Source organism: Macaca fascicularis, chromosome 6 (genome assembly GCF_037993035.2).
Source record: "Macaca fascicularis isolate 582-1 chromosome 6, T2T-MFA8v1.1".
NCBI lineage: Eukaryota > Metazoa > Chordata > Mammalia > Primates > Cercopithecidae > Macaca > Macaca fascicularis.
The window spans coordinates 59,549,835-59,567,696 of record NC_088380.1 but is presented as its reverse complement, the minus strand read 5'-3'; the positions used below and the strand labels follow the sequence as shown (position 1 = coordinate 59,567,696).

The 17,862-nt window shown below is 35.9% G+C and overlaps 1 protein-coding gene across 10 annotated transcripts in view; it reads left to right on the top strand.

The window, feature by feature from the left end:
- The window catches only part of ARL15 (ARF like GTPase 15), a 440,433-nt gene that overhangs the window by 195,275 nt on the left and 227,296 nt on the right, over positions 1-17,862 (top strand). For 6 of the 10 annotated variants that reach the window (XM_005556890.4, XM_015451508.3, XM_045394755.2 and 3 more), the window contains one exon: positions 7,493-7,701. In XM_005556890.4, the coding sequence (XP_005556947.1) occupies positions 7,493-7,701 (209 nt within the window). Of the gene's footprint in view, positions 1-7,492; positions 7,702-8,029; positions 9,451-17,862 lie in introns of those variants that run through there. The other 4 variants (XM_073993447.1, XM_073993445.1, XM_073993446.1 and 1 more) reach the window with 1 other exon arrangement.

The following is a 17,862-nucleotide window of genomic DNA, read 5'->3' as shown; positions in this document are numbered from 1 at the left end:
GCCTATGGCTCTTAAACATGCATGCTCATTTGAATAGAACATTCTGTCCCTTCCCGTTTCACTGGAGCCTCTGACATTTTCTGGGAAGCAGCACCATGTAGTGGAAAAGAGCACATGGTCTTTGGAGTCAGATAATCCAGAGTCTGAATCCTGGATCCGCCACTTATTTGCTGGACTTCAAGCAAAATGCTTGTCTCAATTTTTTCTTCCATTAAATGAGGATAAGAAAGCCTAAAGGGTTAAATGAGATGATGTATATAAATACCTTACAAGGTTAGCTGCAATGTGGTATGTAGGTGTGGTAGGGGTTGGCGATGACTATATGTTGATCATCTTTTATTTCCTATGTGGATATTCACAGCAGATCTCACTGTAGTCTGGGGACTTTGGTTTTCTTCAGCTTAACAGTAACCATTGTCTTTTTGACACTTAGTTTTTTGACTGTTTGAAAAGTGAAATAGGAAAGTACATCTCCCTTTAGATTTCAATCTTTATATCATCTTCCTGATTACGCTGGAAGAACCATATGGGAGTTTTGTGCATTTTCGTGTCTGATTCATCACCATACTCTGACCACAGCTAACAGTATTACCCATAATGGAAATTCAATAGTTTTTAATGAATTAATCTTTTATAGAATACTTATTCTGATTTCTCAAACGTAGAATGTAGAATTTACCAAGCAAATCATTCTTTGCTCTACAAAGAATCTATCTTTTTGGTTGATGGTGGTGGCTTGAGTACAGTTATTAGCAACTAATTTTTATGTTTCTGGTACATACCCAGTTCTGCAAGGAATCTCTCATTCAACCTCTGATATTAAGAATTCCTTAAATATATTTACAATGAAACTTCACCCTACTCATAGTTAGGCCTTTCTCAGAGTTCTTTCGTAGTATTTGAAAACATGCAGCTATAATACAGCCATAATACAGCCTGTGCTAAGCACTGTACTAAAAACACAAAGTACATTAACCTATGTTCTTTGGGATACTTTTTGACTCTATCCTGTTTGTGAACCTTTATACTGTTCTGATACCCAACAGAATCAGTACCCAATACAAAGTTTGTATTGACTATTTAGTGGGAGGGCTTAACTTACTTTCCTATATTTTGACTTGTTTTGTTGTGTGGGTGGGAAAGTCCATAATAAAAGTTTGAGTTTAGATATGTATGTCTTAGTCCTGCCTGAATTATTAGTTGTTTATTTAAAAAAAAAAAAAAAAAAAGATTGAGTCTGTTTAAAAGATGAAAAAAAGTCCAAAGAATCACCAATCTAAAAGACCGAGGTTTTGCAGATGGGAGGAGTTTAAAAAGAATTTAAAAGTATTGCGTTTCTCCTCCTTCTCCTTTTCATCTCCCATGCTGGGAAGCATTCCTCTGAAAGTATTAACAATACTGCTGAGGTAACCTGTGTTCTAAGGCTACAACATTCACTAAGATTCGAATACCCATTTACAATTCAAGTTCTCCCAAACTGGCTTGTTTATGGGTCTCCAGTCCCATTCAATTTTCCAGAAGGAATTTATTCTTACTTACTTTTATTTTTTAAGACTGTGGTAAGATGATGGAAAGAGGAGAACAGCTGAACTTCTCACCCTGACTCTTCCGCCACCACAGTGTGGCTGGCAGCAGTCTTGGTTGGCCTGTTGCAGAGTCCTTCAGCAACTGCCCTCTGGGGAACCACAGTTGGATAGGGGTGACAGCAGCCCCTCCTATACCAGCAAGGCCTTGTGCTCTTCCTTTCAAAGACAGAATGAGCTCTCTGTATCTGCTCCTGTCTTAGTGGTTTCTTGTGGTCTTTTATGTCAGCAGTCACTGATGGAAATGTCTAGAGCGGCACTGTCCAATGTGGTGTTTTAACTTTAAATAGATGAAACAAACGATTCAGTTTCTCAGTGACACTAGCCACATTTCAGGTGCTCAATAGCCATGTGCGGCTAGTGCCTACCGTACTGGAAAGCACAGATGTAGAATATTTTCATCACTGCAAAAATTTTAACTGGATAGCAGTGGTCTAGAGATCAGATTTTCCACAGGGATAACTTTGAGTACCTGTTTTTATTGTTGATTCCTGAATATCCCTATTTTAAAACTCATTGGTTACATCTTTCAAAGAACTACTGTTTTAAGGAACCTATTCATAGCCTTTTAATTTAATATGAGGGAACCTGGCATCTTTTTGGTTGCAAATTGTCCTAAAATTGGCTTGAGTAATAGGCATTTATTGTGCTGACATAATAAGGAGTCCTTATAATGTATGTAGGTGGTTTGTTCTGCTGCTCAGGGATGTGCTTGAGGACCCAGGCTCTTTCTGTTTTCCTATTCTGACATCCTCAGTGTGTAGATATGTCTCCTTCAAGGTTGCTAGAAGGCTGATGCTGTTCAAAGATTCAGCATATCACTCAATGATATCTAAAAACTGTAAGAGAGGTGGCTCTCTTTGGGCATCTCTTTTTAATGAAAAGCTAAGTCTTTTTCAGAGGTTCTCCACAGACCTTTGCAGACCTTTGTTAGGTCTCAGTTGGCCAGATGAGTACTTGGGATTTTTAACCTCTATGATGATAGGCTGGCTTCGCTGTGAGCAGTATAAAGACTGAAATTTTTCTCTGTTTTGTTTCCTGCTGTTTCCTCAGCACCTAGAATGGTGCCAGGTGCTCAGTAAATATCTGTTGGATGGATGTATTAATGAATAATGAGAGGATGTTGTTAACATCTATAGTGTGCCACAGAAATGAATTTACACAGTGAGGACTTGTTATGCTCCTGTGGCCTCCCTCTACTCTTATTGTGGTACCCTGAGCCAGACTCTCCTGGTTGGCCCTCCTGATGAGCTTAGATTCCCAAGTGTTTATTCCAACTTTTAGTGAGGCAACATTGGATGTATAATTAGGACATTTGGCACCACCCTCACCCAGCCCCACTACTGTTAGGACTAACCCCTTTGCTTTTTAATCTAACTGTACAAACCATAGACGAGGTTTGAGTTTGCTCTTTAACCACGTTATGTTGCAATTGTAATTTAAGTGACACAGAGCATGGCATTTTCAGTCATTTTACTAAGAGTGGCCTTAGGCTGCTGTAAGACGTCACTTCCTGTGTTTGTTACTTCTTTTGGATTTGGTTTGAGGATTGAGAATGTGGGCATCAGACAGGTGTCCCTAACCTTCCCAGTTAGGCTCACTCCTCAAAACAGCCGGCAGCTGGGTTGATGACACAGCCAATTTTTATTTTAATCTGGTGACTATAAACCATGGCCCACTAAGCTGGACTGAATAACTGCATACCACTCTTCACCTCGTTGCTGGTGAAGTGCCCTGGTCTCAGTATGGGTTAGGTTGCTGCTGACCAAAGCCATGTGCAGAAGACAAAAATGGGAATTTAGAATTCCAAGTTCAGTGTTGATGATGAAAGGAATGCTAAGACTGGGCACGAGACTGGGCAGGAGATTAAAGAAAAGGGCCTTTTCACTATTAACATATTATTCATACATTATGTCATATAAGGGACATTTTTTAAAGTTACGGTATTTCTCTTTGGGTTTGTGTGTGTGTGTGTGTTTGTGTGTGTCTCACTATTTTCAGGTACCATATGTACTCATAAATGTGACAAATGAAAACATAGTTTCTCATTGAAAGAGTTGACTGCAGAAGTTGAATTTCCAGGTGTCCTGTGTTTCCAAGGGACAAGCTCTATTAAAACATGCAACCAAATTCTCTTTATATCTGACTCACTGGACACCATCTAATGTGTGGACATATTTGCTCTGCCTGCTGTATTTGCAGGCCTCATTGTAATTTGTATTACTTTACAGGATTTGATGGTTTCAGTTAAGAGGAATAATGGCTTTCTAAATATCTCTTTAGGTCCTAGCTCAGAGACTTGTATGGATGGAATAGGTACTTAATAACTATCCATTGAATTAACCAGTTGGGAAATGTTTTTGGACATATTTCCATTAATGTATGTAGGCATTTACTTACCTTTTGTTCCAATAGGGTTCCATTTCTTTTCTCCTCGTTTATGTGGTAATATAGTTCTTTATTTAGCCTCATTGCCTTTTTAGTCCATGACCTCTATTTCGAGCACATTAGACCTAAATGCATTTATTAGGTGTGTAATCTTGGACAAGTTACATAATCTTTTTGTGTTTTGGTTTCCTTGTTGATAAAATGAAATTGATAACAGTATTTACCTCATGAGAGTCATTAGACTGTCATGGGTAAGTGATTTAATATACATAAAGCACTTTGAGCAGCCACCATTCATGTCAGAACTACACTAGTTGGTCAGTTGCAGCCATTAGTTGGCTATGGATGCAAACTCAATAAAGCATTCTGTGGGCATTCGTTGGCTATGTGGAATTTACAATAAAGCATGCTGCATTGATTCTTATTATGAAAACTGTGCGCTGCACATCCTTTGTGTTAGTGAAATTTATAACAAGCTTGTGTACAGATACACATGCACACTATTTTTGTTGTTTTAAACACTTACCAGCAGGTAACACTGCCTCCAGTTTTGTCCCTCCAGCTTATGGATGGTTCTCGAGCATATGGGTAGTGTCTGGATGTAGCCTGTACCAGATGCTATTGGTTTCCTACCCAGACCTCCTTTACTGGGCCAGTGCATCCATCTCCCAGCTGCTGCGAGTATTGGCTGGTAATGACTCACACCTGTACCCTTCTCCAGAGGCCTGCCCTTGGCTGACAATAATTGCCCCAACCAAATGTGTTTGGGAGATTATAAGATCATGCCCCATCCCCCTCCTGTTCCCCAGGGGTGGCTAATGACTATACAAGGGTGTAATAGCCCAGCCCCCTTGCCTTTGGACTAGACAACTTCTGTGGTTCAATCCTTGCTGTAGAGTTCCTCATCGCATCAAGCTGAGGCTAGATTTCTGAAACAATGTCTCTGCCTAGCTTCTTCTCCCATTCTAGCCTACTTCTTTCACTTCTAGTTTCTCCTGACAGCACTCCCTCTAAATCAGGTGTACAAGAAATGCCATCTCAGGCTCTGTGTCTAGGGAACCTGACCTAAGATGTTGCTTATCTCAGTACCCCTGCTGTTTTCTTAGTTCCACCCCCACCTAAGCCACTAATTCCCTACACTAAATGATCTCTGGCTTACATTCCCTCTTTATTTTTGTTTTGTTTTCTTAGTTGGACCCTGCTTGATATGCATCAACCCTGCTCATATCCCATGTCTTCACATATTTAACATTGCTCAACATCAAATATCCTTGATCCTCTTATTAAATATATACCTAGTTATTTTTGTGTAGTATAATGGTGAAATCACGGATTTTAGGACCTGAAAATTGGTTTCAAAGCCTTAGTCAATTATACTTCCCTCCTTAGATTGTTGTAAGAATTGTATGAGCTTTTCTTTTTAAAACACTTAGTACCTGGAAGATAGGAAGTGCTTAATAAATGGGAGCTGTTTGGCTACTGATATTATTCTTTCAAGACATTTGCCCCTCTGGGCACCGTGGTGTGTGCCTTTAGTCCCAGCTACCCAAGAGGCTGATGCAGGAGAATCACTTGAGTCTTGAGTCCAGCCTAGGCAACATAGTGAGAACCCATCTCAAATTTAAAAAATGAAATTAAAAAAGAATTGCTCCATTTTGGGTGAAATGCCTATCTCTTGCTCCCAGAAGACCTAATGAGTGCCTCTATGACAGCACTTCATTGTACTCTATTATAATCTTAGAGTTTTCTTTTCTATTTCTCCCAGAAAATATAAGCTGCTCAGTGTCACCAGTGGTGTGTTAGCTCTCTGGGAGAGGAACAGACTTGATATGTAGGATTTGCTGATTTCCATAGTGACAGTACTTTCACCCTGATTGATTTCAAGCTACCAACAGGATGTCACTGAGCACAGAGTTGGGAAGAGAAGCAAACAGGTGACCCTTGCCAGCCAGGCCACACCAACTCCAGTCCCCACTGTTTCCCTAACACATAACATAGTATGTCAAACATAGGAGCTAGATGTTCAGTGAATGACTAAAATATAGTTATTAACTGGTTAGGACTTGATCATATGCAATAAATTGGTGAAATTCTGTGAAATCTAATTGTCGTTATGTAACCAGTAGCACCCCTTTTCTACACATGCACACATATTGCCCCTCCTATTCTTGAATGAAAGTAATGAAAGCAGTCACCGTGATGTAATGGGAAGTGCCTGTGCCTTCCCTGGGCAGATTGTCTACCAACTCATGCAAATCCCAATTTTGTGATTTATTAGATACATGACAAGGGATCACTTACTTTACCTCTCTCTGCCTCAGTTTCCTCAGAGAGTTGGACTAAATAATCTCTAGAGTTCTAGTCTCAAATTTGTAAAGCTTAATTAGTATATACTTTTACTCCCTCATTCCCTCAATTTTCATCATTCCAGTACTGAAGTTTGAGTTAGGTGTTGTGCTATATAATGGAAATACAAAGAGGAATAATACATGACATGCCTTGGCAGACGAGATTCTCCATGTTTTTTTTTTTTATTTTTTTAATTTTTTTCTTGAGATGGTGCCTCGCTGTGTTGCCCAGGCTCAAGTGCAGTGGCACGATCTTGGCTCACTGCAGCCTCCACCTCCCAGGTTCAAACGATTCTCCTGCCTCAGCCTTAGCCTCCCAAGTAGCTGGGATTACAGGTGCCCAAGGCCACGCCCAGCTAATTTTTGTATTTTTAAGAGAGAAGGGATTTCACCATGTTGGCCAGGCTGGTCTTGAACTTCTTACCTCAGGTGATTCACCTGCCTCAGCCTCCCAAAGTGCTGAGATTACAGGTGTGAACCACCACACCCGGCCTCTCCATATATATATATATTTTTTAATAAACATCTTATCGTATTGAGACCATAAGTGCACTCTTGTCGTCTGTTATTTTTCCTCATGAGTTATGAAGCCAGATTCATACAAATGTATCAAAGGCCATGATTTTAGTTTTTCACAACCTTTAGCACTTTGACACATAGAGCTATTGTGCTAATAGCTCTCTAGGTGAAATTAAACAAGGCTGTCCTGATCAGCAAGCAGTTCTGTTAAAAAATATCACCAAGGTAATGTTAATGGTTTGGAAAGAAGCCTTGTTGGATGTCTAGGTCATGCAGCTCTCTGGGTCAGATTCAGTCTCAATTTGTAGAGATTATAGTTCATTTGAGACTATTAAAGTCTGAAAATTTTTTTTTTTTTGAGTTTAAGTCTAGGAGGTTTTATCCTGGTTCTCTCACACATATTTTTATATAAAAGTCATTAAGAATGGCTTAGATACTGTGTCTTCGTTCAAGGCCAAATCTGCCTATTGGCTCTACTGCCTTCTTTGTTCCTATCCACTGTGATCTCTGACTTTTCTAAATTCCTGTTTTAATCCATACCACAGAGTTTAGCACTTAATTTTTAAAAGATACATTGGTTTCCAGTAGAAATTACTGTTGGGAACGTTGCTGAAAAGCTCTTTTTAAAACGAAAATTTGTTTTGTTTTTGACAGGGGCTGATAATATCCGGAAATACTGGAGCCGCTACTACCAAGGATCTCAAGGGGTAATATTTGTATTAGACAGTGCCTCTTCAGAGGATGATTTAGAAGCTGCTAGAAATGAGCTGCACTCAGCTCTTCAGCATCCACAGTTATGCACTTTACCCTTTTTAATATTGGCCAATCATCAAGACAAGCCAGCAGCTCGCTCAGTACAAGAGGTATGTCTCATTAATATGACAACTCTTCGTCTTCCTTACTTGTACTTTTGCTGCCACATTGCAACCTGGAAAAATGCATATAATTAGGAATGTGCTGGTTATGCTGTTTTCAACGTGAAATCTTAGTTTTCGTAGGAAGCAGAAAGCCTGTATCAATCTGTTAGCACTTGTTTACATACCTAACCCTACTTGGAGAGCACAGTTTTCTAGCTATTTAGCAATGGTTAGAAGATGTTTCTGGTTATATTTTTCATCTATTCTGAGAGGCTAAAGGCCTGGTTATTTACTGTTGTTTTAACTTGTGGACTTAGTTCATTCTCTTCTTCAGCTTTTCTAGGAACACATCATGAGCATTCCCATGCATTACTTGCCCTCAGATGTCATGTTCTTGTTCCTCTGAAGTGTTCAACGTTGACTAGGATTCATGGATCCTATTCTGTAATCTGCTAGGCTGAAAATTGATGTCTTGTCTTGCAAATTCCATGCCATCAAATACATTTCAACATGGAACCAATGTTTATCTTCCTCATTTAATTTTATTTCTTAGCTTATATTTCTCCTATAAAAGCATGAGACTAATTGTGGGCAAATAGTGTCTCAGTCAACAGAGCCTCTGATTCATGGTACTAAAGTAATGAGATATGTGAATAGTTTTTAAAACTTAAATTGTAGTGAATTATAATGTAAGTACAGTGAAATCAAAACTCTTGATGTATTCCTTTATACTTGTAACTTTCAGGATATGTTTTCCCCTCTGCTTCAGAAAATTGCGTGCTTCCTCAAGTGATTTTGGAATAAGATGATTAATACGAACAATCTTGCCCTTCAGCCAAGAACATAACATGTTCTAACTCCAGACCTCCCTCACACTTAGCGTGTGACCCACGGCAGATAGCCTTATTCCTTGTGCCTGGCTTCTCACCTATAAAATGAGAATAATGCAATTTATTATGATAAGTTAATAAGATTAATTCGGATAATTTACTTTGAAGTTTAAACACTTAAGTAGAAGAACCATATAAACCAAGTAAATAGAGTTTTCATTCAAATTTTAGAAGCATAGTTAAAAAAAAAAAAGGCAAGGACCTATTATTCAACAGACGGAGCTTGTGTCTCACTTTAGTTGCCTCATTCAGCGTTAAGTACATAGCATCTTTTAAAGAATAGAGTTTGCAAAATACCTTATAGATAATATTAAGTAATTAAATAAAAAATAGCAATGAAAATCTATTCAGAAAGTCATGAATGTGAAGATCTTCAGCATTATAATGATGGTGTCTCCTAATGTGCTTTTAAGACCTTCGGTAAATCTTTTAACTTCTCAGCATCAGTTTTTCTACCTATAGAGTAGATGTAATAGTATGTTATGATGGGTAGTTTATTATTATAAGGTTGTTTGCTGAGGATGCATTGTTATTCCGCTATTCATTCTGAAAAATCTGGTAATATGTATGTGTGCACTACTACATGTAGACAGTATAATGTGTGTGTGTAATATATACATAATTCATATACATATTGATAAAACATAGATACAAGTTTAACTTCAGATAACTTTATTCAAGTTATTTGCAATATCTGAAAAAAGATTTTCTTTTTGCTTGCAAAGTTATGAACCTGTTTATCTGTTTTCCTTAGACATCATATAATTGAAACTAATGTATCTTTAAACCTAACATATGACTTATGGTTACCCTCCATAGGAATGAAAGATGATCACATTGAATAAAGGAAACTTTTAGCAATTAATTACTTCTGAGTATTCCTTGTGTATGTTGGCTGGCTATCTTTCCTAGGTGAAGAGCAAATATCTTTTTCCCTCTTTTTGTAATTCATCTTTCAGTAAGACTGATAGCTATAAATGTAGTGTTGTCATAGATATGGTCTGAAAATGATTCTAAACTTGTGTATACTGGAGCATATGTGACTTTGAGTTTCCTTTTTATTTGTATCCATTTTAAATTTGCTTTTCTCAAAACTTTTGCTTGTAATGGAATTTGCATAATACAAATATGGGGACTGCTTTAAGTAAAGCATTTTTCCCCATGATTAAATAAACATATACCAAACAGGTGCATGTCTACACTTTAGACTGCTTTAATGGGATACATGGGCAAATTCCATTATAGGTCTTGAAGTTTATGGAAGCACAGTGACATGGTTATACTCACTTTGGGTCTGGCCTAAAAAGAAAGGGATATGTCCTAGATTTTTCCCATTTCTTGATGACAAAGAAGTTTCTCTGTGTAGTGTATTAAAATGCCTTATTGAAGTGCTCTCAGGAATGTTTTAAGAATTAAATCAATACCTTATTGTTAGCATAAAAATGGAGTTGTGGAACTGAATCTTAAACATTTTGTAAACAGTAACCTTAAAGTGGTTGGGAGCAGGCATTGGTATTATAGAAGAGGCAGTGAAAGATTGAAAAGTGAGCAAAGTCACGTGTTACTAGAAATATATTTAGATAATGGTCGTCTTTTTATTCTCTCTTTCATAAAGGTGTTGCACATCCTGTGCCCTATTGCTGATAAGCATTTTTATTCATTTGCACCTGCTAATTTGTGTATGTTTTATAGAATTTCCCAATGCTGAAAAGATGATGTTTTACTCTGCAAAATACTTGTGAATTTTAGGCAAAATTCTGATTTCTCAGAATCAAGGAAGATGCATTCAACTTACCAAAAAGCACTAAACTCTGATTCAGTTAGAAAAGATAATCAGTCATAAAGGCTATTGATTCTTCTTCTCACTCCATTGAAATTATTACGTTTTATGTTTAATGCAGAAAATGTGCAATAATTTATCCTGTCACTGGAGTGAATCTTTACAAACACACTATTGCTTGATGAGCTTATCAGGATACTGTTGACTTTAGAAGTGGGGAGAAGGCAGTGAAATTCAAAAGAGAAAGTTGAATTATCAGTGGGACTCCAAAGAGAATAAAAATCATAAGGAAGTTATATATGTAGTCCCCTCCCTTACTATGAGTTTTGCTATGTGTGGAGCACTGAGTTAAGAAATGAAGACAATAGTTAAAATTACTATATAACCCACAGACAGAGGGCAACATGCCCAATTATTTTCTTGCCCTTTCAGAAGCAAGTGGAGTCTTGTACATTACATATTTTTTCTTTCTGTAAGATACCTGGTAATGACCTGTGTTTAACTTACCAGAATTTTAAGATTTTATGACTTGAGAGCTGATAGTGAAAACATGTATTTTTAAACAAGCTTAAAAAAAACACAACAAAACACTAGGAAAAAGAACACCCTTTACATACTGTCTGAAAGCCAAGCAGTTCTTGCAGCAGATGTTTGTTGTATTCACTTTGGGGAGGTGTAGTTACCACAGTTTTCCAGAATTTACTCATATCAACTATTTTTCTCTATAGAAAGCATTCGAGAAAAATTTATAATTTTGTCAAGAGGCCCACTTGATACATTAGGGAAAATTCGGATCTAATTTAAGCGATAAAGCTATAAAATGAGAGAAGTCTTAAGGGTAAATAGGTTGGTTTCTCATTTGTATTGAATTGTAATTGTATCTAATTTGTTTTACAACTCCCATAGGAGAGCATACTTCAGTTCTGAAGTTATTTAATAGATCAGGAGGATTTTATGAGAAGTTAAGTTGATATAGTAGCCAATAAATATAATCCTATTTTCCTTCTACACAGTTGCTGATTATGATTCTTTTACCTCCTGTTTTTTAAAATCTTATTTTCATTTTATTGGACATTGTTGTGTCTTATAAAAGGACACGTTTTGTTAACATGAAACAGTCTTTATTTTCTAGCAGCGTCATCTGATGTGATGTTTGTCTATATCCTTAATCCAAAAGTATTTAACTTTTTCAGAAATAGTATATCAAAAGTACAGTGTTAACTATTTGTTGAATATTTTCTATTAAAGTGAATACTAACTGAGAAATAAGAAGACTGTGAAACAGAGTTTTGAAGCAGAATTATAAGGTTGAATGACTCTATTGGTGCCAGGGCCCATTAACACAGGAAAATACAGCCTCTAAATTAGGGTGTCAATATTAAAGTTAAAATTTGTGATCAGGCCATTTCTCAATTTTTATGCAATTTTAATTCAGTTTGTTATTGTGATGTGCATCGACCTTGGTGTTATGTTTGAAAAACAAAATATGCAAGAAAAGTATTTGCAAGTATTTTTGTAATGATATAAACATTACTGGTTTTTTAGACCATGTTTTATTTTGGTTATAAATATTCAGATTTTTTTGAACAATGCATTCATTACTCTGTGTCATGAATAGTTTGTTTATTCAATTTTCACTTTTTAGTATTAGACATCTTCTGGAAGAGGGTGCTAGTATGTTTCTATGGTATTTAACTATCACGTTTAATTACAACTACTTATTTATAGGTGATTAGTTCTCCATTGTGTACTTTTTTTTTCTCCTTTCTATGAGGGATCAGAGTTTTGAAAGACTGAAGTTCTTGGGCAATCTGTGTCCCTAGATAATAAACTATACTTTAAATTATTTTATATTTATATTGCTTGATAACAGATCATTTCTTTTTTGGTAATTTTATGGAGTACTATCTTCTCTGACTTCATGTGACAAATCTTTTATTAAAAAATGCAAAGCAGTGTTTAAATCATGTAAAATACTTAGCTTAATTTAATACTACTTTCTGTATATGTAGAGAAATATGTTTGTAAAATACTCATTGGAAAGTGTCATATACTTTAAATCTTAAGAGTTTTCCAAGTGCCTTGACCTGCCTCTTGGCAGCATTTTAGAATACTGATTTGATTTCACATGGAACAGTGTACATACCTATGGTGTGAGCAGTTTGAAAATTCCCCTATGGGACATATACTTATTCTAAAATGATATGAGAGATACAAACTGTTTTTTGCTCATTCCTTACAGATGTACTGCACGCTGTTAAAATAAAATCTTGAGGAAACAATGAGAGGGTTTGGAAGTCAATTTTCCACTGAATGACTCAGCTATCTCTTGAAAATATTTATTTCAAGAGAAGTAAATATTTCTGAATTAGCAATCATTTCATTAGGTACAAAAATGTCATTATTTTAAGTGAATTTTGAAGAGTAACTTTTAAGCTGAAAGTACTAAAACAGCCAGAATATTTTATTTATTATACATTCATTCATTTTTTTCTATATGCATTCTTTGAGAAAATTAATTTTGTATACCTGATTTTCTTGATTCTATGTCTAGCCACCTCGATCTCACTATTTTTTCCTTTGTATACCTGTGTTTCTTGTATCCACCAAGCAATGTGATTAAAATGTGCCTTGTCCACCAAAAGCAAAATTTCCATGAATAAATACATTATGTAAGAAAGGTCCATTTTATCAAGCAAATTATTTAGGTGAGGGTAACAAAGTAATACATCTCAAAATATGACAATGTATAATAATAAAAGGAATTTTTTTATCTTCTCTTTTAAAACCCTCATTCCTTTCCACTATCTTCGTTTCTTCAGTCACATACATATCTTCATTTTATGTAAAGGGAACATTTTGAAGCCTCTTTCAATTCTTACTCTTTTTTATTCTCCACATCTAGACTTTTCACTGTCTCATTCTCCCACTTCTTCCTCTGCAGTGCTTCTCAGAGTTTCCTAATAGTTTACACCCCCGTAGCTCCTCATTTCTCACTATTTTTCAACACAGAGCAGAAAAAGCAAACTTCCTATCAATTTTTCATGATACCCATATTTTAAAACCTTCTAATATTAAAAATCTTTTAATTCCTTCTGGAATCGAATGAAATTCCATGGATCTTATATGTTAATGTGCATTGAATTCCTTTTTCTTCACTCACTTATGCTTATCTACCACTCACTATTCCTAATTTACTAGGAAAACCCCTGATATGGTTTGGCTGTGCCCCTGTCTAAATCTCGACTTGAATTGTATCTCCTAGAATTCTCACGTGTTGTGGGAGGGACTCAGGAGGAGGTAATTGAATCATGGGGGCCAGTCTTTCCTGTGCTATTCTCGTGATAGTAAGTCTCACGAAATCTGATGGATTTGTTAGGGGGTTCCGCTTTTGCTCCTTCTTCATTTTTCTCTTGCCACCACCATGGACGAAGTGCCTTTCGCCTCCCACCGTGATTCTGAGGCCTCTCCAGCCATGTGGAACTGTAAGTCCAATTAAACCTCTCTTTCTTCCCTGTCTTGAGTATGTCTTTTTCAGCAGTGTAAAAATTGAGTAATACAACCCCCTCAAGATTATGTATCACATCAGGAAGTCTTCTTGAATGCCCATGCCTGAGTTGGGCTCTCTCATCTGATTTCCCTTGGCAACCTGGGCTAATCCAAATCGTAATATTGGAATTTTGCCTATAACTTTTCTGTCTACTCCTTAAGGTTGTAAGTTTGTTGAAGGACAGGAATTATGGCTTGTTTATGTCTCTATGCTCAATAAACAGTCAACCCTCCATATCTGTGAGTTTTGCATTCATGTATTCAACCAACCACCGATCGAAAATATTCAGGAAAAAGCACCGTTCTCTGAATTCAACATGTACAGTCTATTTGTCAATATTCCCTAAATAATACAGTATAACAACTATGTAAGTAGCATTTACATTATTAGGTATTATAAGTAATCTAAAGATGATTTAAAGTGTATGGGAGGATGTGCATAGGTTATATGATAATATTGCTTCGTTTGCTATCAGGGATTTGTGCATCTCAGATTTTGGTATCTATGGGAGGTTCTGGAACCCATCCTCGAAAGATACCAAGGGATGACTGTATTTTGTTTGAAAGAGTGACTACCTCAGATTCTTACCACACATCCTTTCTTACTGGCTTCATATCATCAACTTTATCCAGATTTCCTTACTCTCTCTTTACTCAAGCCAATGAATCTATTTTTATCCTTGAATATAAAAATTTTTATTTTCCTGAAACACCAAACCTGACCTTTTAATATTGCTTACAAACCACATCTTCCTCGAATCCTCACCACTCTGACCATGTTAATACATAGTTTTAAAAAGATTCAACTTGTTAATTATCATATTTACAAATGTTTGATTTTATGTTTCTACATTTGCGTTTGTCTATTTGTGGACTTTGTTTAACACCATATCAGGGTACTATTCCCTTTCCAAAATCCCTCATAGAAATTGGCAAGACATATTGACCAAATAATATTCTTTTAATATATTTTTAAATAATTGCCTATATTTATGTTATAGAGCTTATTTTGTTTGCTAGCATCAAAATCTATTTTTGCCTGTTTAGATTTATCACATAGAGACTGGTAACATAATGAAGCTCTAAAGGGAACATAATGACATGGTTTTAAAGTAATGAATTCAATTTATTAAAAACAAATGAGGCCGAGGCAGGCAAATCACTTGAGGTCAGGAGTTTGAGAACAGCCTGACTAACATAGTGAAACCCCGTCTCTACTAAAAATAGAAAAATTAGCTGGGCATGGTGGCGCGCCCCTGTAGTCCCAGCTACTTGGGAGTCTGAGGCAGGAGAATTCTTGAACTCGGGAGGTGGAGACTCAGTGAGCTGAGATCACGCAACTGCATTCTAGCCTGGGTGACAGTGTATGGCTCTGTCTCAAAAAACAAACAAATAAAAACAAGGTAGCCTTTTATTATTACATTAGTGAAACTTAGAAGGATTTTTTAAAATTCTTATATTTAATACGTTTTCTTTGTATACATATTTAAATATTTTATAATAATGAATCATAACTAGTAAAGTTAGAGACTGATTTTATCCAAACAATATTATTTGGCTACTTTCTGATCCTTTTGAAGTAGTATGTATTTGTGTTGTAGTGGTGATCTTCACACTTTATATCTGTATGTTAATATTATATTTTATAAAAATTAGCATTTCATTAATCCTCATTCCACAAAGACAGTGACTGATTTGAGGCAAAAGTTTAAGGTACCCTTTCCTTGTCCTGTAGTTCCTTTCATTTATTTTTTTATTTGCAAAAGAGGACTCAGTCAGTACACATTCCACAGCTTACAAAGTTAATAAAACATTTGTCGAGGTAAATTAATTTGAAAATAGACACATAGTTAATGTCAGTAAGGTGCTTTGAAGATAAAAAGCACAATAAGCGTTAGTTATTATCATTATGATAATTATTATCATTATTATTATTACATAGTGTCTGCTTTAAAATACCCTTGGTTGCTCTGGGATGGCTGAGACTAATGAGAAGGGTTAATCTGTTGGAGTTTATCCAGAACTAAGGATTTGAGACATAATGCACAAATGATTTACTTTTTTTCTTAATAGATCAAGAGATATATTTGTTTATTCCTTCCCCTGAAAAAACAGAAACAAAACTTCCTGTTGATTTTGTAATGCAGAAGCATTGGCACTCATTTTGAATAGTTTTAATGTTTTCTTATATAATCTCTAAAAATATGTCTGAGGAGTAAATACAGGTCTTCTTAAAAGGTTCTGAAAACATAGCCGTTGATTTCTACTTCACTATCTCTGAGTCGTGTGGAGCTTAAAATTATATTTTTATATATTAAAAAAGAGAATAGAGCATAATATGGGAAGAAAATATGAAATCTTAGTTCTTATTATAAAAAAATGAGAAGTTATGTCTTTGGGAAGTTATACAAATAACTATAACTAATTATATAAATTAACCCCAATTAGAATATCTTAAGGAGGAGTCTTGAGATTATTCTTTAGAGAGAAGACTTCAGCATTAAGCAAACTTCTTTGCAAGGCACTGCAAATATTGGCATCACAAGTCACAGGGATGAAGGAAATACTGAAACATTTTGACAGGCGAATGTATGAAAGTCAAATGTACCCCCAGCCTCATAATCAGTAAGGCATTAGTGACATGTCTGAAGAAGACATTCCCTAATATTATTGCAAATTAAGTAATAAAAGACCTCAAGAGAATGAAAAGAGAAAAGGTGGCTGAAGCCAATGAATTACAATTGACAACCTAAAGGCAGTTGAAGAACCAATTGCTAGAGTGATTGCAAAGCTATTCATAATGTGCAGCAGACAGAGCACACCAGAAAGCTGGAACAATGCCTTCAGTTCAGCAATATTGCTTCAAAAGAATGGAAAGAGGGGAACGGGAAGAGCCACTGACCCTGAGACCAATTTCCAGGCAGCTGCACAAACTATATACTGTAATTAAAGGTTTTGACCAGTAATCACAGCAAAGCCAGACTACAGAAGTCTGGGGGAACCAGCAACGTTCATAATGCGGCAGACATCCGTAACTTAAAGCATGGAAAAAACAGGTAAGAAAGCTGGTCCATTTCTGGCAGTGACTTTGAAAAGTTCTGCTGTGTTAGCACAAGTACGAAAATCACATATTTTTGGCCTTGTTCCTCTGAGAACAAAAACATGTAATAAGAGATACCTGCTTTTATCTTTTGCGATGAATAGAATACTCTCCTACTTAGAAACAGGCTTTTTCTCCTTGCCAGTTTATTTATTTTTTTCCTTACCTATGAATTACATGTGCCTTTGATGAAAACAAAGAACTGGACATGTGCAATGGTACATATAATAGACTGAATGCAACTTAGAAGTGGCCACTCTTCCAGTGTACATAGGCTCGGAAATGAACTAATCCACACCTGAGTAATTCGTTTATAGCACCTCTTTTCACTTTTGTTTATTGGTACTTACCATCTCTCATTCTTTTTCTTTAATAATACCTCTTTATATAGAATTTTATATTCAGCCAGGATTGTATTATTTCAATAGTCACATAACCATTTCGAGGATTTATATCATGAAAAAAGGTTATCTTAGTAGTTTTGAGTGAAGATTTGATACACACTTTCAATACCAATAAGAAGGTATACTACAAAGGTCTAATGAAGAAAAATATCTTATTTTGAAGGTACCACATAGCTTTCAACTGACTGGGCCTGTTATGGTCTTTGCTGTGTTTGATATCACAGTATCTAACAGTGAAGTGGTAATTACCTTCTTTAGTAGAAATTCCAAGATCTAAATTGGTACACATATAAATCTTTGACAACAAAAGAAATTTACAAGTTTTTTTACTAGGTTACAAAGGAGAAGAGTCAAGTAGGGTTTAACTTTGTTTTATTTACGCTTATATCTTAATATGTTCAGGTATCTGGATTCAGTTGCCCTAAACACAGTATAAATAGAGTT